The sequence below is a fragment of the Zonotrichia leucophrys genome, chromosome 4, assembly GCF_028769735.1.
Source record: "Zonotrichia leucophrys gambelii isolate GWCS_2022_RI chromosome 4, RI_Zleu_2.0, whole genome shotgun sequence".
NCBI lineage: Eukaryota > Metazoa > Chordata > Aves > Passeriformes > Passerellidae > Zonotrichia > Zonotrichia leucophrys.
The window spans coordinates 44,289,723-44,309,699 of record NC_088173.1 but is presented as its reverse complement, the minus strand read 5'-3'; the positions used below and the strand labels follow the sequence as shown (position 1 = coordinate 44,309,699).

The 19,977-nt window shown below is 47.8% G+C and overlaps 1 protein-coding gene and 3 long non-coding RNA genes across 5 annotated transcripts in view; 1 reads left to right on the top strand and 3 right to left on the bottom strand.

Annotated features, from left to right (window-relative positions):
- Positions 1–1,564: 1,564 nt before the first annotated feature.
- Positions 1,565–3,970, bottom strand: LOC135446941 (uncharacterized). Its single transcript, XR_010439943.1, has 2 exons — positions 3,564–3,970; positions 1,565–1,780 (listed from the first exon to the last, which is right to left on the bottom strand). It is a non-coding gene; the product is annotated as an uncharacterized LOC135446941 (long non-coding RNA).
- A 225-nt stretch (positions 3,971–4,195) lies between these two features.
- Positions 4,196–19,977, top strand: part of ANTXR2 (ANTXR cell adhesion molecule 2) — a 76,605-nt gene continuing 60,823 nt past the window's right edge. The window contains exons 1-7 of one of the 2 annotated variants that reach the window (XM_064711524.1): positions 4,196–4,405; positions 4,934–5,005; positions 6,874–6,945; positions 12,587–12,668; positions 13,547–13,654; positions 13,749–13,817; positions 14,653–14,733. In XM_064711524.1, the coding sequence (XP_064567594.1) occupies positions 4,281–4,405; positions 4,934–5,005; positions 6,874–6,945; positions 12,587–12,668; positions 13,547–13,654; positions 13,749–13,817; positions 14,653–14,733 (609 nt within the window). In that variant the 5' untranslated portion in view covers positions 4,196–4,280. Of the gene's footprint in view, positions 4,406–4,633; positions 4,700–4,933; positions 5,006–6,873; positions 6,946–12,586; positions 12,669–13,546; positions 13,655–13,748; positions 13,818–14,652; positions 14,734–19,977 lie in introns of those variants that run through there. The other variant, XM_064711525.1, reaches the window with a different exon arrangement.
- On the bottom strand, positions 6,205–9,418 carry LOC135446940 (uncharacterized). The gene is made up of 3 exons (XR_010439942.1): positions 9,214–9,418; positions 7,621–7,796; positions 6,205–6,513 (listed from the first exon to the last, which is right to left on the bottom strand). It is a non-coding gene; the product is annotated as an uncharacterized LOC135446940 (long non-coding RNA).
- On the bottom strand, positions 12,594–15,218 carry LOC135446938 (uncharacterized). Its single transcript, XR_010439940.1, has 4 exons — positions 15,110–15,218; positions 14,856–15,011; positions 13,919–14,301; positions 12,594–12,730 (listed from the first exon to the last, which is right to left on the bottom strand). It is a non-coding gene; the product is annotated as an uncharacterized LOC135446938 (long non-coding RNA).

Below are 19,977 nucleotides of genomic sequence, written 5' to 3'. Positions count from 1 at the left end.
GTGAACAGCCTCTCATGTGCTGGTCTCTGCTGAGTGCCTGCACCTGTCTTGGAATGCTCCCCCCAACACACAGCAGGCATGATAACCTGCAAGAGGTAAGTCAAGCCAAGCAACTGACCCAGCTCCCAGTGAGTTGCCTGAATTTTGTTTGTTCCCAGTTGAATTTTGTTGGTTCAAAGCACGGGCCAGGTGTTTGGGCACACAGAGCACAGGGCTCTTCGTGACTGTCACTCGCCCGAGCCTTGCAGCCGGAAGAACCTGGCACAGACGACTTCATGAAACCAAATTAGGGGTCATACACAAGAAAGGACATTGCCACAGCTCTGGCGTAATTAGGGCCCATCATCATCAAGGACAGGAAATTGGCACATCTGCTTTCCGGGCTGCTGATCCAACGGTGGCTCAGGCATGATGTGATGTCCTGCTGCAGCCCCCTGGCCCTGCATAAATATTGCCCTGATTGCCCCCAAACAGTGGTACAAGCCGTTGTTTTATCTCTCAGGCTCCCAGTTGCTCTTTACTCTTTCTCTCCTGGGCCTGGGAGGACAGGACTGACACAATGCTCTCTCTCACTCTCCTCTGCAGCACTGAAGGGGCCAGGGTAGATGGACAAACATCAGCCCCTTTTCCTCCAGTGTGACCCCAAATTGACCACAAGGGACGTTTCTGTTTGGATGCACCTTGGAAGGTTTGAACCTGCCTCCCTGGAGTCAGTGATAAAACTGCCACAAACTGGATGACTGCTGGATCACGACCTGTGCTTTTTAAAAAATGACTTTTCTCCACAATATTGAGAATTGGCTCATCCCTGCCCTGCGTTACACTGCTCTGCAGGCAGAGTTCCTGGCTGCTCCATTCTTCTGTCTCTGGCCGGGCCGTTGTTTCCCAAGAACACCAAAAAGGGTCACTGCAACTCTAGAGTTGTGCTGAGCTCCCAGCCCCAGTGATCCCTGGGTGTTGCTCAGAGCCAGCAGCAGCTCCCGGGCCAGAATGGGATTTCCATGTTTTCTGTCCTGCTTTCTTTTTGGCTCTCCCAGGCGGAGTGATTTATTTTTATGCTGTTGTGGTTTGCACTGGACAGCCCATCTTTGCCTCTTTGTTTTCATTCCTTCTGCTTGCCTGAGCACCGTGGAAACAAACAGCTCTGGAAAAGTGGAAACAAGCAGCTCTGTGCCTTGTCCAGGGCATCAGGCAGCAGAGAACCACAAGAAGCTCAAGGGAGCCTCCTCTGCTTCTGCTGAGACAGGAGTGAGCACCAGGGACCATCCTGGCTCCTCGGGGATGAGTCAGCCTGCACATAGCAGGGACACTGCTCCATATTCCTCCACTTAGACCTTCTCTCATCCAACATACTCCCAGTGTTTAGGTTTCCTGGCTGCTGGGATTGAAGGGTTTCTTTCTCCCCTGTATTTCTGTATTTTCGGTGGGCACTGCAAATGCTTCATGATGTTGGAAAGGAAGAGCTATTCAGGAATTCCGAGCTTGCATAATTCCCAGATTTGTCTAGACAGATACTTTCCATCTGGATGATGCAGGCAGTACCACATGGACACGAGAGTTCCTGTGTTACTTAATGCTGTCCTTTTTATTTATTCATTTCTACGCTGCTTTACAGGATGCACACAGACACAAGGCTACAGCTGTGAAGGGAACAAGGATTTGTAGCTAATCCTTCAGGAGGCAGCTCTCAAACAGCTCCTGCATCTTGTATAACTGCTGGAGCCCCTCTGGTTTCTCTTTCCTTTTACAAAGCATGAGACTTCCATGTGTGGTTCATATCCTGTGAGAGAAGAAGAAAAATATTTTCCTGTGAGCTGCCGTGGCTCAAGGATCACCACCATCATCATCATCCCCTGTTCTTGGGTTTGCACAGCTCAGGGTGTCTGGAAGGGCTGGCTGTGGAGCTGTCCCATTCCATGTTGCCCTTGGATCATGTGGCAGAAGGGCAATCCCAGACCTAAGTCAGAAAGGGGATTTAATTAATCAGCATGGCAGCTGCACTCACAGACAAACCCAAGTTTCATTTTTCCAAATGTTGGCAATCACTGAGCATCCTGAACAAAGCAGGCTGGCTCACAGCTGTTCGGCAGAGGTGTCCTGGACCTGAGCTGGATTTAACAAGCAACGAAGCCCTCCTGACCCTCTGTAGTCTATGCAAAAGGCAGCCTGTGCGGCCACCAAACCACTGCTTGACTCCAGTCCCGAGGTCATCCCAGCACAGCGCTGAAGGGTTTCCCCTGCAGGCCCCACCCTGGTGCTGCAGCATTCCTGGGGACCCACAGGCAGGGCCAGGCTCACAGCCAGGTTACAGCAAGGGCAACTTGCTCATCCCAGATACAAGTTCGCCTGGCACTGTTTGCCTGAGGTCTTCCCAACCAGCCTGGGCCAAAAAGAAGGTGGGAGTGGGTGGAAGTTAAAGGACAACATGTGGAGAAATCATCTGCAAGTGCTGGAGATGAAGAAGGGAACTGTATAACCCCAAAGGTGCTGTAAGCTGCTCTGTTTACTACTTTTCTCTGCAGTAAATCTTGGCAGTGAACTTGAGTTCATTTGCACATCGACCATCCACGTCAATACTTCTGCTTCTAGGGCTGGGTTACTTTGTAGCTGTATTTTTTTAAGAGTTCTGTTTTCCATCACTGAGGGAAGTTTCTCCCTGGATCCCTGGTTTCCCTGCTGTCCCAGCCTCCAGGCACAAGGAGCCAGTGTAAAGGAGGTCCTTGTGCAAGTGAACTGGATTCCAGAAGAGCAGGATGGGGAGTGAGAACAAGCTGTGCCTGCTCCAGATGGGGTCGGGGCAGAGGTCTGCAGCTGGCCTGGGTCCCTTGGTGCAGCCAAGAGCCAAGGTCCCCTCCTGCTGCTACAATATGTCTTGTTTTGGCATTGGCAAGCTGCTGATGCCCCATCTGGTTCCTGGGATATCATGAAGATATCAGCTCAGGAGGCTGCTTTCCTGAGGGCTTGTGTGCACATAGGGAGGAATGCCTGTCCTGATGGGCTGTGCAGCACTGTGGCACTGGAAGAGGGTTGGGAGAGAGCCAGGCATCAGCAAACAAGTTCTGGGAACTGGGAAAGGAGGCTGCAACCTTTGTGCGAATGAAGCCAAACAGCCATGAGCCATTGCCCTGTAAGTCCTACATGCCTACCTCCCTCTCATCCAGCCATTCCAGCAAAATAGCCATGATTTATCTGCTTCTTCAGCAGAAACCACAGGCTAAAAGAGGAATTCACACACTTGGAAACAAGTAAAGAGTGAACTGGCAGTGGAAGCTTGTTCCAAACACACGGGGTCACATGCGCTTGAAGCAAGATTCCCAACATCTGGATAACATGACACGTACTCCCAGGCAAGGCGAGTGCTCCTGGGGCTTGGGGTGGACTCATGCAGCTTGGAAAGCTGGAGTGCAGCTGGTTTTGGCAAGCTCACCAAGCTTCCTCTGTTGTCTCACAAGCCTCTGCTCGGCCTTTCTTTTGGCTGGGTCTCTGGCAAAGCCCAGGCTGCTCTGCCCTTAATCTCCCATGTTTTGTGTATCCACGGAGACTGTAAAACACTGCTTGCTTACCCTTTGGCCTTGCTAGCTCAAAGGCACTAAGAACTCCGTGAGCCAGATCTCTGGCTGACATTATCCACTGCTGGTCCACGGGCTTTGGTAAAGTTTCCAGCTTGCATCATAGGGAGGTTTGGCTTGGTGTTGGGATTGGCGTGGAGAAGGCACCGTGACACGGATGTGTCAGGTCAGAGTGCTGCGGCTACAGCAAGCCGTCCAGAGACAGCAGGAATGGGGCTGAAGTGAGATGAGAGGAAAACTCTCCAGCAGGATGACTCCGACTTCCCCATCTCCTCCTGCGGAGCGAAAAGCAAGATCCTTTTTGCAGTCTGATTCACGTCCGCAGCCTGTGGGAGACACATGATCACTGTTAGGACGGGGCTTTTTTTGTTTGTTTCAAAATCCCAACTCTGAGGTGTTGGTGCAATCCCCAACCCCCAGGACATTAAATTTATTTGGGGCTCACTCCCTGGCACACGTGCAACGCCGGCAGCACCGCGGACCAGAGTGACGCGGCTGACGGGACGCAAGGGGGACGCAGGGGCCGGGCGAGCGGGGGCGGTGCGAGCCCGCCCGCCCTGTCCCCCGCCCCAGCCGCCCGCCGCTGCCGCTGCTGTGGGGAGGGAGGGCCGGGCCGGGCCGGGCCGGGCGAGCCGCGGTGGCGGCGGCGAGGGGCGGCCACTCCGGCGAGCGGCAGGACGGCAGCGCCCGCCTGCGCTCCCCGCAGCCTCCATGGCCGGGGCCGTGCCCTTGCTGCTGCTGCCGCTGCTGTTGCCGCCGCTGCCCGCCGGCGCCGCGCCGGCTGCGGGCGAGCCGTCGTGCCACGGAGCCTTCGATATGTACTTCGTCTTGGACAAGTAAGCGGCGAGGCGAGACGCGGGCGGGGATGGAGGAATCGCCGCCATCGGGGCGGCGGCGCCGCCGCTTTTGTTCGGGCGCTGCGTGGGGCTGAGGGGCCGCGCGCGCGGGGAGGGGGGGCGGCTGTGAGGGGCCGCGCGCGCGCGAGGGGGGGGGCGCCGTGAGGGAGAACGGCGGGAAGAGCATCGCGAGGGGCTCGGCGGGAACGGCGTCGTGAGGGAAGTTCGGGAATCCTGCCGGGACCTCTCTGAGGGGCTGTGCAGAGGGGCCCCCTGGAAGTTCCCCCAGCGGAGGTGCGTTTGCAGCCGGAGGCGTTGGGGAAGCGAGCGGCGGCAGCATCTGCCCCGCCGCGGCGGCCGGGCTTTTGTGGGGAAGTTCGGCGGCCGTGGGCGCCCTCAGGGCAAGGGGGGAGCGGGGCCCGAGCGACGAACTTAGCAGTGAGATGTCTGGCACCGCGAATATGGTCAGTTTCTTCCGAAATGTCAGCCCGGATCAGGCCGCTGATGTGCTCTGGTTTTCCCTTGTAGGTCCGGGAGCGTGGCGACGAACTGGCGAGAGATATTTGATTTTGTAAATCAGCTGACAGAAAGATTTGTGAGGTGCGTGGTGCTGCTTGTGACAGCCGAGGTGGTGCTGGAGTGATTCTGGGCTGTGTTAAACACCCCCCTACCCCTGGTCCCCGTGTTTTTGCAAGCTCAGGGGATGTGTTCCTCAAACACATTAAAAGTTTGGCTTCTAAGACCCAGAGTGCTCGAAAATATTGAAAACTTTTACTTTATTTTCTTGTGCTTGGAACTGAGCAAAAAGGTGACAATATGTGCCTTTAAATACTCACTTTCTTAAATGACTCTCAGATGTGATTTGAAGTTTTTGTTAAACTTGATTTTCAATATACCGTGTGCCTAGTTTCTGATGGAGTACTGCTCAAATTCTGTGTTTGGAGATCTGTATAAAGAAACAATCTTGAACACATGTAAACATATGCGGTAATATATAGTGCAGGTCAAAAGGAAGGGAGCAATGTTAAAGCTCAAACGCAGAGGAAGCCCATGCCATGTAACAGCGCCTTTGTTGTACTTACTTATAATCAACTTTGTTACTGTCAGCAGTGTTGTCGGGCAAGCCCAGCTCCTCTTGAAATAGCTGCTGCAAATCCTGGCTGACTGCTCTGTACAAACAGCTGAGGATTGCAGTGCTTTGCTTTAAAAAACCTTACCACAAAACCCAGAATAAACTGAACGAATCCCTCACCACACACAAAGGGAGAGCTGGTGTGGTAGGTTTGCTGAGGAAAACCCAGTGCAGAGTGCAGTTGTAATCTTGGCTTGCTAAGAAAAGGATGATCCAGTTAGGCTTTTATAGGTAAATATAGCTTATTGTCATCTTGTCGAAAACAAATCTTCTGTAAACTTATATAAAAATTCTGTCCAGGTGGTGACAGAAACTTTTGAAAATTGTTTTGTTGTTTTGTCTGGAATTACACCAAAAAAAAAAAAAAGAAGAAAAAAAAGAAAAAAAAGTACTTACATTCCCTTGATGTCAATAGTTTTAAGCTGCATCAGTGACATCAGTGGACTGAAAACATATGGTCATTCAGCTTTTCAAGTGTTAAGTTCTTACTAACTGTAACCTGATTAATTAATGGTGATTCTCATGTACAGTAAATTACCAAGTTAGTGAATATATTCAAATTGTGATGAATAAAATGTAAAATCATGCAGGAGAGATGTTACAGCTTACCTTGGGAAAATTCCTGTCTTGGGCCTCCAGAGCAGCTGGCAACTCCTAAGTGCTTTCCACTGCTAATTAGATATGATTCCCTGCAACCTTGTGCAGAGACAGGTGACCTTCTTAAAAATAAATGGAAGAAAAAAGAGATTGAATTCCTTAATAAAAGCAGTTTGTACAGCATTGCTTTTTACCATGACATTTCTCTGGATGCTTTTAGGGAAGAAGTTTTCAAGTCTCACAGCTCTCTGGTCGTAGGAACAAGCCCAGTCTCACTCTGGAAGGCCCTGCATGCTTTCTCAGGGCTAAGGCAGTCAGTGGGCACCGGGAGGATTTGATAAACATAAAAAGCGGAGTTGGAAATTGGCATTGTGTCATCCTGAAAGAAAAGGGTAAATTGGCAGGGTCAGTTTCAAAGATGGGACATGTGTCTGGTCAGTACCCAGGGGAGCAGGAGGGAACTGAGTGGTGTCCCTGCCTTGGTGTTATACCAGTGGCCCTGGCAATTCCAAAGGGAATTGTGTGTGGGGTGGGCACATCAGCAGAGACTTGTCATGTGGGAGACAGTAATGGGCAAAAATGCTTCAGCTCCTCTCATTTTGGGTTTGTAGTTCAAAAGTGTATTCCTAGGAGGCTGGAGGGTAAAGGTCACATGGATGAGACCTGAACAAGTGAATGAAAGGCTGTGCATCTGTGTGTTTCTCTGAAATGTGTTTTTGCCTTCTTTCCCTTTCCCCAGCCCCAAGATGAGGCTGTCGTTTATCGTGTTTTCCACCCAGGCGCATGTCATTATGCCGCTAACTGGAGACAGGTCAGTGCTCTGCTTTCTTAATTCTCCCCCTCCTGCCTCTGCCCTTACTGAATCAGAGCAGCAGTCACAGGAACACAACAACGACCGATACCTCTAAGTGCTGGCCAGTCATGGAGCCACCCTGCAGAGCTGATTTAATTTTGTGGCCATATCCCTGGAGAGCCTCATAAAAAAGGAAGGAGAGGAATGATGGGAAACAAATCCTTGATGTTACTTCTGCCACTGCTTTGCAGAAAAATTAGCACTAATATTTTCATCTCTGTGTGACTCTGCATCTCACTTGGCACAGCGTGAGAATGATTCTTCCATTTGTTTTTGTAAAGCAGCCTCCATAGAATGGTTATCAGGATTTTTTCATGTCTAGGAGAAGCATAAAATGGTAAAAAATGTTTCTCATATTCTCCCATAAGGTAGGTATTTTGTTTTGTATTTCCTAATCTCAACTTCAGGGCTTGTTTTAGACAGTGGGGTTGGTGCCACTTGAAGGGTGTGAGACCTTCCTGACACTGCGGTGATGTACACGTGTGCCTGAACTTTCAGGGGATGGAATTCAAGGCTGCTCACTCTGATTTCTAAAGCAAGTGAGGATTTGCAGCTAGGATATCTTAAGGATGGGTGGGGGGAAATAGAAGGAGGAGAAACAGGCAGAGAAGAAAATATTGTAAAAATAATTACCGAACTCACAGAAACTGGGAGATGGTTGTGTGGAACGAGTGCTCTCAGCAGAGGACAGTGGCACTGCTGTCAAGAGTCCTTTGGTGTCCTCTCAGCTTTCTCAAAACCAACATGACCTCTGCTCTCTCCCTTTCGTCCAGAAGCTGCCGCCGTGCACACTCTTCTGGGTTTTGAACCTGTGGATAAGCCATTTAGGAGTCACTCCACAAACATGTGGCAGGGTGGAAGTAAGGTGGTCCATCCTTTCTGCTCCTGTTAGTAGGGAGCTGTAGTTGGTGTGGTGTAGTTAGTTAGCTCTGCTGTGGGTTTGTTTTAAACAATACATAACAACAGTATGAGACCTCCCGAAAAGACCTGCTGCTGGCAACAGGCAGAAATGTAGCTGATATCTGAGATGTCTAAAAACTCAGTTCTCAGCCCCTCTTGTTTTAGCATTTATAGAGTGGCCTGACATGAAAACAGCCACTTCCCCCCATCCGGACTGGGATATTGGATCTGCTTTCTGTGGGCAGAGAGAAGCTTATAAGTCATTTTTCCAGATGGCTGGAGAGGGGTCAGGAGAGGACACTTGAGCCTGTTCTGAGGCCTGCTGAAGTCAATGAGGTCCTTTCTCTCCATTTCAGTGGGCTGTCAGTGGCCTGTTCCTTATCAGGCCTGAGAGGCAGCACTGATAGCACACAGACCACTGGAAATGCTGGGCAGGGTGCTGGAAGCCCGCCACCGGGACACAAGCGCCTTTTTCATTGCCGGCACGCTTGGAGCCAGGGACGGAATTGTGCTTTTCTTGTGCAAATCACAGGAAGAACCTCTGCAGATCCAGTGGGCTCCCTTGAGGGGCTTGGCCGAAGCTCTTGTGTGTGTGTCAGGGGAAACAAAGTGCCACCATTCTTGTTCAGGGGGAATGACAAGGAGAAGGGAGGAGGAGACTGGTGACTGTGACCATATGTACACAGGTGAGGACAGACAGATACAATTGGAGCAGCTATCCTTTTAGATATTAAAGAAGTCAGCAGAGGAAAAGTGCTGAGACTGTCTGGCCCCCATTGTTCCCAACAGAAGATGAGGATGCTAACTAAGCACACTACAGTTCTGGGGATCGATGTTTGTGAGGGTTATTATGGGATATTATGGCCTTGGTTTGTTACGTGCACTTTGGACTTGCAGGCATGTTTTTGCCCTGGCTTTCTTGCTAATTCCCAAATGTCAGGAAACCACAATTTCTTCCCAGCAGTTAGATCAAAGTAGGGCAGAAATTTTTGTTTGGAAAGCCTTAGGCTTCTGATTGTTTGCACAATATTCTTGCTGGGTTTACTGCACAATAAAGCTGTGGATACAAAGAAAGCCACAGCATAGCACCAAAGCCCCCAAATTCCCTAATATTTTGTGAGTGTGGGCAGTGCTGTGACTAACTCTGTAAAGAGAACTCATTGTTAATCACAGTACACACAGTGCTACAATAAATCCATAGAATAACAGCAGCACCCAGGTGGAACAGCCTTCTCACACTGGTTAAAGCCTATTTGAAACGCACACATTTGTGAAGTTGAGCTGGAAACTGTGCAGGAAGTGGTAAACAAAGATTGATGCACTCACCTTCAGGGCTGGCTGCCGGGAAGCACATGGTTTGGGACGGTGGATACCTTCAGGAATACCATACAGCTGGCATGATGTTGCCTTTGTTCTCTTTTGGCCAGCTGTCCTGGCCAGCAGCAGTCCAGGTTTCTGTGAGCCGGCTTTGGCAGCCCTGACCGGTGCCAGCAGCCAGGACGAGCCCTGCTGCCTCTGCCTGGGTGAAACTCCTGCTGGAGATAAACAGAGATGGTGTTAGTGAAGGGGAAAAAGTAGGACACTTGAATACCTGGTTACATGACCAACTATCCCTTGTCCCTAGTCCAGCTGACTGCTCCTGGTTTCACAGGGATGTGTAAGACATGAACGCATTTGGGGCCTCGGTCACGTGAGCTGCCCCTGCGCGTGGGTCCAAGGCAGCTTGCCAGAACAGACTCATCTGCAGAGAGTGTTCTGCTGTGTGTGTATCAAGTACAGCAGAGCTGGCCACTGACGTGGTTTTCATCTGGAGCCCGCGCAGGAGGCCTCAGGTTTGAAGCAGACTAATTATTTTAAGTGAATCGGCCCTTTGTAATATTTAAGAGGCCTAGAAGGCATAAGCCTCTTCCAAATGATACATCTGGGGAGGCTCCATGCAGGGTTTTCTTGCACCACTACAACAGCTTGCCTCATCAGAGATGGAGCCATCCCTCTTTTTGTCAAAGAACACTTCCCCTCTCGGTTTCACTGACACGTGTGTGTGTTTTCCTGTTTACTGCACGTCCTTCTTAGCAGCAAACCCCAAGTACCTGTTTTGTTTGCCCTCCTTTGTTAGGGATGAGCCCGTTGCCTTGCAGCACACAGCCTCATTTCTCACCAGAAATACATGCTCAGTAAGAGCCACCATCTCCTGCCAGCACTCATATGCTCATCACATTGAGATAATTCAAGATTCCAGCACTTCAATAGGTGGAATGCAACATGGAAGAGACATACAGAGTGCTGTCCTCCACTCAGAGGAGCTAAGAACACCCATTCTGGAATCAGCGTGGATATTAGCAGCTGTGGTGCCTGGCTGCTGCTGGAGGAACTGTCTGAGGCAGTTACACAGCTTAGAGAGAGAACAGACGGGGTAGCTATTAAAAATTAGTTGTGCCTGTGCTTAAACACAGAAATGGGCTGCAGCACATATGCTGAGTGGGTAAAAAGATATTAAATTTGTACTTATTCAGCCCAAACACAGACAGGCTGCAAGTTGCTGGCTTTGTTTTGCCTCTTCCACCTCCGTTCCTTTTCTGACTTGCCCCACAAAGCCAGTGGCCCTTAGCCTTTGTTAGTGTTCCTGAGCTGTGGCGTGGGATGTCCAGGCACCCAGGCTGAGGGCTCTGCTGTCATGGTACAGATGAGTTATACAACCAGAACTTCCCTGGGGACTTCCGTGGCCACCAAGCAGCCTTACAGAAACTAGAGAAAGGGAAGTGGTGAGAGCACTGAGGAGCAGGAATGGGGGTCCTGGCTGCTGTGGCTGGTTGACTGCTGAGTCCCATTCATTATCAGGACAGTGCAGGCAGGCACGAGCCCCCGTGCCTGGCCTTCAAACCAGCCAGGGGTGGGGTTTAGAGTGATGGAGCCTACCTCTCCTGTTGGTTCTGGGGCCCCAAATCCTGCATCCACACTGGCATTCTGACATACAGACCAGCACCCGCTTGCACTTGACCAGCTTGGAGAAAGCCGGGAGCTAGCTGACATCTGGCTGGGTCTGTCTAGTGCAGCTGTGCCCTGAGGGCAAGAGATGGTGCCTGATTAAACACAGCTAAAAGAGCTCATACTGCCAAAGATTTTCCTGGAACCCCTTGTAGGCAGAGGCCTGGCAGCACCAGAGATTGCTGCGCGACCGGGTCACAAGACATTGCAGATAAATAAAACCGAACTGATTGTACGAAAGCTATTTTTGCAAAATGAAATCTGTTTCAGAAAACTGGGACTTGAGTTGCTGCTTGTTTCTTGGCAGCAGAGCACTAACGCCTGTGATGTGCTGCCACTCATTTCTGGCAAGCACCAACTCTGTGGTTTATAATCTGCGTTCGTACATAATCACTTGCAAGTTGTTTCTATAGATGCTGAATGTAAAATATTTGGATCAAACAGATTGTATTATCTTACATAACTTGTTCCCTTCCATACATTCAATGCCACATATCTCTTCTACTCCCTCCCCTCTGTGATCGTATCAGTGGATCCTGTGACGGGGAGCTTATTCCAGCTATGGATTGTACTTTGGAACAGAGCTGCTAAACATAGAGGAAGCCCATCCGTGGAACAAATGACGAGTGGGTGGCATTCAGGCAGTGTGGCATATGCATTCTTTCTCATTTGGTCTGGCCTAAGGAAAGCTTTCACGCATCCCGCAATGTATTTTCCCTCCATCTCCTCACCCCTGCTGGGTTCCTCTTTCTCACCTAGATTTGTCACAGTGTTCTATATATTCTGGCCCAAATTTTGCCCCTTCTTAGTTTTTGCTCATCCTTCCCTAGCATGACTTTTCATGGACTTGGCTGAAACTGTGTTTGCAGAAGAATGAAGACCCTCTGGATTTGATTCTTTCAGTAGTCTCTCTGCCTTTGTTCCTGCCAGTTGAGCTGATTTCACTGGAAATAATTCCTGTGGTGCAGTCTGTCAACTTCTCCCCTTTCAGCCCCATAGTTAGTGAGCATCTTGCAGGTGGATCTGCTGTACTGCTCATGAAAAATCATGGTGCAGATGCATTCTCCCGTTAAATCTAAGTGAGCTGTGAACCTGTGTGGGATGTCTTATGAAAGGCCACATGAAAAGGTTGTAACCGTCAAAATTTAAATCTGTCCTCAATCTTGCTCTTTTCCCATGGGAACAAAAAGTATCTTGCAAATGCTGTGTTTGCCTATTGATATTTTCTTCAGGGCAAAGGCTTTAATTATTGAAGTTCAGTTCTATGTGATAAATTTGTACATATCAGTCTGGAAGATTTCTGCTGAAATAGAACCACTGTTTTAGGGGATTTCTTCTTTGACTGCAGTGTTATTAGAAGCAAAGTTGGTTTAAAGTAGCAAAATAGACCTAATGCAACAGAATTTCCATTGGGCTATGCTGAGGCTTTGCCATCTCTTTGCAATATCTGCTCTGCCTGGACATTTTCCTTGATTCCAGCTTTTTGACTCACTGAAGCATATTGTGTTAGATAGGTCTGAAATGCCTGTTCCCACAGCACCACTTCTGTCATGAACACAGTCTGCCTCCACGTGGGATCCTAGCTAAAGGCTCTAATTTACAGCTTTTCATTTCAATTCTCCTTGAAGACAAATACCTTTTTTCAATTGATAAATTACACCCTTTTCACACTTCAGGTCGCACAAGCAGGCTCTTACCTTTTTTTCGTTCACAGAGAGAAAATCAAGAAAGGTCTAAAGGATCTGGAGGAGGTGACACCAGCAGGTGAGACATACATACATGAAGGACTAAAGCAGGTAGGTTTTACTCATCTTCTTGCAATCAACACATCCTCTGTTCTCACTCTTTGGGTAACAACCTGTAACATAAATAGATTTATGTTTTATCAGTCTGTTATGCTCAAATCTGTCTGGTTGCCTGAGTGGTCCCAGGGTTGCCCAGACACTCTGCAAACCCAATGCAGAGGATGACTGGCCATCACAGCAATCTGCCGTGTGGAATTTGCCTGACTCGCTCCTTCTCAGGGAGCAGGGGTCTGTGGGGTGGATCTCAGAGCTCAGCCAGCATCCCAGTGACACTGTAAACAGCCACGTGCAGCAGCAACCCAGAGACAAATGCTCCTCATTTTGGGCTGTCTTAATTAGAGTTCCCAGCCACTTATATTCTTCTTTGGTCAAATAATGCAGTTTTGATGAAAGCCCTGGCCCTGAAGGTGAGCATCTAAGCTTTGACTGTTACAGACAAGTCAGTTCCCCTGTGACTGTAGAACCATGTTTGTAACCAGGATGTGTGCAATGAAAAGCTGGGCAAAGGGAATTTTGTTGCTACATTAAAAAAAAAAAATGTTTTAAGCCATTTTTTTAGTCTCTTGGAACCTACTGACTGTGTTTGAAGTCTGGGGGGTAGCAAAGGAAATTCTGGCAGTGGATTTGAAGAGATCTGTCCTGGAAGAAATGCGTGTTGGCAAGGGTTGATGGGTCAGTGACCCCAGTGCTTTGGAGATGGGCTCAATGGTGGCTGGAAGGGACCAGTGAGGGTTTCCCTGCTGTTAGTGAGTTCAAGGGAGGCAGAGGATTGTCATGAGAGAGATGTTGCATTAGATGCTTAGAAGATGCATCATGGTTAAAGGTTTGGATGTAATTTTAAGGTGGATAATTAATTTTGTTGTTTTCAGGCCAACGCGCAAATTGCGAAGCAAGGAGCCTCAAGGTTCTCTAGTATCATCATTGCGCTGACTGATGGCAAGCTGGATGGACAGATTCCCCTGTATGCAGAGAAGGAGGTGAGCATGAGCCAGAAATGTCATGCTCTGCAGAGTTTGGGTGCTGCCTTGTTGAATAAAAAAATGCTTATTGCTCTGTTCTATGATGCTACAGGCAAGGAAATCCAGAGAGCTGGGAGCGAGAGTTTACTGTGTCGGTGTCCTGGATTTTGAACAGGAACAGGTAAGAATAAGACCCTAACTATTACAGAGTCCTAGGCAGTACCTCAAGCCAGAGTTTTACAGAGTTAATGTTAAGTAGTACAGAAATTTAATTTTACTTACATTAGGCAGCGTAATGTCTTCTCTGGCTCAGGAAGCACACTCGGATGTGTACGTAGACGTAAATAGAATGTGTGGGTGTCGTGCTCACTGCCAAGGAGACCCGTTGGAAATACCCTTGTTAGCTGGGAGCTGCCAACGAGAGGGTGCAGGCAAGCCCCTCTCACTGGAATGGCAACCAGGTCAGGGTACTGATCACATGAACAGAGGAGCTGTAGACAAGATTCAAGCAGTGTATATGTTACAGTCTTGGGATAAGGAAAAGAAGGTGGGATTCATGTCCTTCACTGGGAAGCTGTTCCAGAGTTGCTGTGTCCCAGTGAACACTGTAGCTACTCCTGTTCGGTCAAAGTGGCTTCAAGGAGAGGTACACGAAAGGCTCCTTCCTGCAGAAGATGCAGAGAAAGGGTTTTTAGTGAAATAATAAGCAGAGCAAACAGGGGAGGTAGTTCTGGACAAAGGTACAAAATCACTGCCAAGATGCAGGCCCTGAAAAGCTTCTTCAGTGTCATGCTTGCCACAATGACTAGCCAGCATTTTGTTAGCTGCAGTCAGCTGTGCTAAGTCCTACAGTTCAGAAAACTCTTAGCTGTGAGAGAGCTCTAAAGTTTCCCTCTCTTCTCAGAATTGATGAGGGTTGCTTTTAGACATCCATTTAAATTTTAAGGGTGTAAAGCACTGTGAGGAATTTAGTTTGCCAGATGATTCATGTGTTTGCATGCATTTTCTCTCCAAAGCTGGAAAGAATTGCTGACGTGAAAGAGCAAGTCTTCCCTGTCACTGGAGGATTCCAAGCACTTAAGGGGATAATCAATTCTGTGAGTACCAGGCAATAAGTTTTACCTTTCCTCAAGATTAGAGCATACTCTCCAGTCCCACTCCCAGGCAGAACTGGTTCCTAAAGCAGCAATTGCAGTAGATGAAGTTCCTTCCTCATTACCTTAGAGAGGCAGTTCTGTAAATGAGCACTGCTTGCGCCTCCTGCAGTTATTCATGCTCACACCTCGTGTGCAATTTGAGGACTCTTCACAAGGAGAGGGGAGTTCATGTGCGAAGTTTGGGGGATGCTCTGATAAATGACTGCTTTGGGTTTAGTCTGGAAAAAATGGAGACTGTTACTCTGGGAGACTTGAGAACAAACAACCGCTTAAAATCTGGGGAATAAGTGCAATTTAGGAATTAACCTTTACTTACAGAGAAGCATTTTAAATCCATGAGTTTAACCCCTTGTTATCCCAATAAGTGGTAAGACTCAGTTCCAGTTTTCAGCATGGCATGAGAAACTCCTGTCGGTGAGATGAGGCCATTCAGCTGATTACCATGATTTGCAGGAAGGGATCAAAGAGAAACATTTTGGTTGTGATCAGTGGTTTGACACTGTTTCAACTGTGTGACACCTGTGGTTGTGAACACAAAATTTATTTGTCTCATTTTAGACTGAAGGCTGTATCTTTTATGCAGGGTTAACAGTGCTGCTGCTGCATGTAGGCAGCACAAACAGGCAGTGCAAACAGGCTTACTGGCAGAAGTCAAAAGCAATAATGAAATCCTTTTTCTGAGAGAGCCCACTGTCATTCATTTCCCTTTCCTTTTCTTTTTTTAAATAACAAGAGGAAACTACTCACATACAGGATACTACACAGTCACGAATTTATCACTTCCTTTGAGCAGTGTGGTTTTTGTGAATGCTGTAATGCAGCAACTTATTTTCCTTGTTACTTAAATGTAGTTCCAGAATCTTCCTTGAACTTTCTTTAGAAAATTAATCCATCTTTGGATGCATTGACAGTTGTTCTCCTGAAAAGACAGGGCAGGCCATGTGGTATTCCCTTTAGTATTGAAAATCTCACACACATGGAAGGTTAACGTAAGCTGTATGGTGTCCCATTACCCAAGGTGGTTTTGGGCAGTCTCTGGCTAGCAGCAGTGCCAGCCTGCTGCATCCAAACCTCCCAGAACTTTAAAGCACCTTCACTTCTGTGTCAGCAGGGAGGGAGGCTTTTCTGATAAGATATGCCTGATGGTGTTTGCACAAGCCTCAGTCCCGCTGCTTCTGATACTTGGAAAAAGCCCGGCTGTAAAAATCCCAGATTTTGGCATATCTCAGCTGTAGAACAGGACCAAACATACAGAATGGCAGCACACTGTTTCAAGGTAACAGCAGTGACAGGAAAAGCAAACTGATGCACACTATTCAACAGCTTACATGCACGGTCTGCTTCTGTAGACTGAGCTCCTGAGTTGGCTCAGGCTTTATTTACAGCCCGGCCACCAGACATGTCAACACTCGGCTTTTCCCACAGAGCACGGATGGAAGCATCCATAGTAGGGTTTCTGGTTGGTTTGGATCTTGTGTGTGTGTGGGGGCTTTTTTTTGTAGTGCATGTGTAGTGGCAGTATTAATAGGATATTTGGTATGTTGTATTTAATACTTTTCTTTGCAGGGGTGTGTAGTGATTGTGGCAATTCATTCTCATAACATTATAGCACTGATAAGTAGATCTAATTGAACATGAAATAGAGTTTTCCTTTTTAGTCACTGTTATAAATTCATTTCAGTTTTCAAGTTAGCTAGAGAATACAGACTCAGAGACACTGATCTAAAGGGGAAAGCTAATTGTGAACCAGATGAAAAGGAGATAGGTCACAAACATGCAGCAGTATTGCTCAAAGTACAGAGTCAAAGGTGCAGTTGTGAAACCCTCTGTGAATATTGCTGAACAATTTTTGTTCAGAAAAAACATTGTCTTCAGAAGTGGTAGCAACCCAGCAATTAAAACCCCTGAGCAAAACGACAGCCCAGAACTGCTGAGGAGGGGATGCAGGAGCCTCAACTACATTGATCTCTCCAAGTGTGAGACTATTTGGCTGCTATCCTGTTACTTTTGCACTGAACCCCAGGAGAGCCGAGCACTTATTCTATGTTTTTTAGTGTTAAAAAAAAAAAAGTTATGAGTTCTAGCACAGACTGTCATACCTCCTTCTTATGCTTTCAGCATAGGCAACTACTCCAATTTATTTTCTCTGGACATTTACACAGTGTCTGTTTAGTCATGACCAGGGATTAACATTCAGGACAGTCGAAATGAACATTTAGACTAACCTCAGCTTAGGTGCCAGAGAGCTTGTGTCATGTTTCGACATTAGTTCTGATAAAATCCTAGGGAAGTGAGAAGGGTTGACACACCTCCATGCCATTGTTTCTGCTGAATAATATCCACTACTACACTACTAACTACATCCAACTATAATACTAACATCCACTCCTAAAAGTCTGTGCAGACCTGTGAAGAGGGGGCTGCTTTGCAAAGTTCCCTGCTCTGCCAGCTTTGCTCATACCTAGCTTACAAGGTCATAACTAAACAGCATTGTCAGTGTGAATAAATGTGAGCAAAACTCTAGAGCTTAAAAGCAAAACGCTGAAGGCAAGTTACTGCACTCTGAGGAGCAGTCACTGATGGGGTTTGGCTGATTGTTACACAGAGTGTAGCCTAGTCAACGAGCTAGGACAGGGTGAAGGCTTTGGGAGGGCACAGCTTCTGTCACCATGCAGCAGATCAGTACTAGATAAGGAAATGAAACCCTTAATTAAACTCAAGTTCTGCTGATTTGTGAGTGAAAGTTGTCTAGTTGTCTCTGCAGGCAGAATTGGACAAGGCTGGTACCTTGAAAAGTTACATTAAGGGAACTCACTTAAGTAACATTATCAGTGTATGACAGCTCTAAGTAGACAAACACATTTTTATACTGAAGTAAGTTGACAGCACTTAATACAGGAAGTTAAAATATATTTTGTTCTTAGGAAACACCACAAAAACTTACCAGATAAGACTACAGGAGCTGATACATGCAGAACTTTAGAGGAAGTAGGTCAAAATAGGGTCAGCCTAGAGTTGTTTTATCTACAGTGTTCCAAAATTTCTTAAAAATTCTACCTGGAAAGGATTAGAAATAGAATTGGTAATCTCTTCTTCTGCTTGTTCATTTTACAGGTGCTCAGAGGGTTTTTTTTTTTTTTTGTTAATTTTACGTGGGAAGCTCACTGTTAAACATAATGGACAAAAAAAAAAAATAGATCAAGTCATGCGAACTGAGTAGTTGCATTGTCAATTGAAGCAAAATTCTCTCCAAGTTGGCTGAGCCTCTTGGGAAAAAGCCCTATGCCTCAGCATAAAGCTGTCAGTTTGTTCAGGAAACATTGCAAATTGGGATACTCGAGGATCTGCCTCCTGGTGAAGGGGTGACCAGGGGAGAGGACGCCTCAGGGTTTGCAGGGTACAAGCTGAGCTCCCAGGTTGACATGGAGTGACTTAGACCCTCCCAAGGAGTGCATCCGGGACCAGTGAGGCCAAACAAAGGATTAAATGCACACAAGGTCCTTAAAGAAAACTAGATTCACCCAGTGTCAGACTCTGGCTAAAGGGGTATAAGCAGGGAGTGCTATAAAAAAGTGAATTGTTTGCCATAAACGTATAAATTCTCTGCAGTTAAACTCTGTGGGTGATGGAGAGAAGTCTGCTCCTGTTGCAAAGAGCAGTCAGCAAAATCCCTCTGGCATTCCAGTCCCTTTGGACACCAGTGAAGGGTATCTATGGAATATCCTGGGGGTGTCCATGTCAGCTGGATGGTTCCTGTGTCACTGGCTGTGCATGGCAGTGTTGGAGTTACACGGCTCGGTGACAGCCAGCACGGCGGGGCCCGCGGGGAGCTGCTGCACAAACCGTGCGTGGCAGCGGCGCGCTCAGCTCTGCCCAGGCAGGGACAAAACCAAAGGCTCATGAGAGGGAGCCAGTTTTGTTGAGGTAGGCAAGAGGCATTCATGTGAGGAACAATTTTAGCCTTTATGTTGATAAAACTTACTGCACTGGCTTCCCAAAGATATGCTCCAGCCTTTCTCCATGAATCTGATGCCTTCTTTTCCAGCTGTGCTGTCAGCAGCACTTCCTCAGGCTGACCTGGCTTTGGCACTGGGGGAGGGTGAATTACCGAACTCCCAGGAGTCCAACAGCATCTCCCACTGGTACCTGCTGTAAGGCAACAGAATTTGTGTTTAGGGAGGGTGGGAAACTTCCCACTGCCTCAGTGGTGCTCCAGAATCAGACACTGGAGAACCCTGGTTCCATGTCTCTAACCTGGCTGCTTACCAAGCTCTGCTGCCCAAACCCAGGGTCCAGGCTGCAGCTCGGGTGCTGAGCAGCAATCAGGGACTACATGATGTTCAAGCAATCCCTGCTGCTGTGCAGCTCCTCGAGCTATGCTGCCTCCCTGCACTTCCTTGGGCAGTGTGCTCAGCCTGCTCCCTCCCTTTCCCCAAGTGCTGTCCCTCCACCGTGGATGAAGGGGGGTCAGCCAGCTGACTGGACGCCGTTAAGATTTTTCAAGGCCAAAATCAGCTTAAACGGTTCATTATCAATTATCCATCAACTTAATTGGATCATTTCCTGTAGGAAGAAAATATGCTTGGTTTATGCACTGGGAATCCAGGAAGCAAACTATTAGACCTTTAAGGAGGTGGGGGGAGGAGAAATGCAGCAAGTTATCATTAAAAGAATTATTCTGATTAAATCAGTCATCTTATTTAATCCCCTTGGACGGTCTAATCTTCAAGCTGCACTGGGTGCAAGGTTCAGAACTAACGCTGCGCTATGTTTTCCATGTGACTGAGACTGAGGAGATAGTTTTGGGAATTACTGCATGTAGTTGTTAAAAGGAATCAATGGCCTGGAATAGAATGCTTTCTGCTCTACCCTTCACTGCCGTGCAGCCCTCAGTTTGACATTCTCTGACATATTACAAACCATATAATGTTCTCCTGGAGCACAGTGAGCTTGATAAGCCAGCACCAGCACTGACACGACTCTGGTTAGAGTGAGCGTGCCTGTGCCCTGTGATTGGGATGGGACTTGTCAGCCAGCCCTGCACGCCTGGCAGCTCTCTTACATAAGGGATGCTGCACAACTGGCTCCAAAGGAAGCAGCCACAGGTCCAAGTGAAATCCAGCCACTCCTTAGTGAGAAGTTTCTTTGAGCCAGATTTTTCTTACTAATAAGAAAAAAAATAAA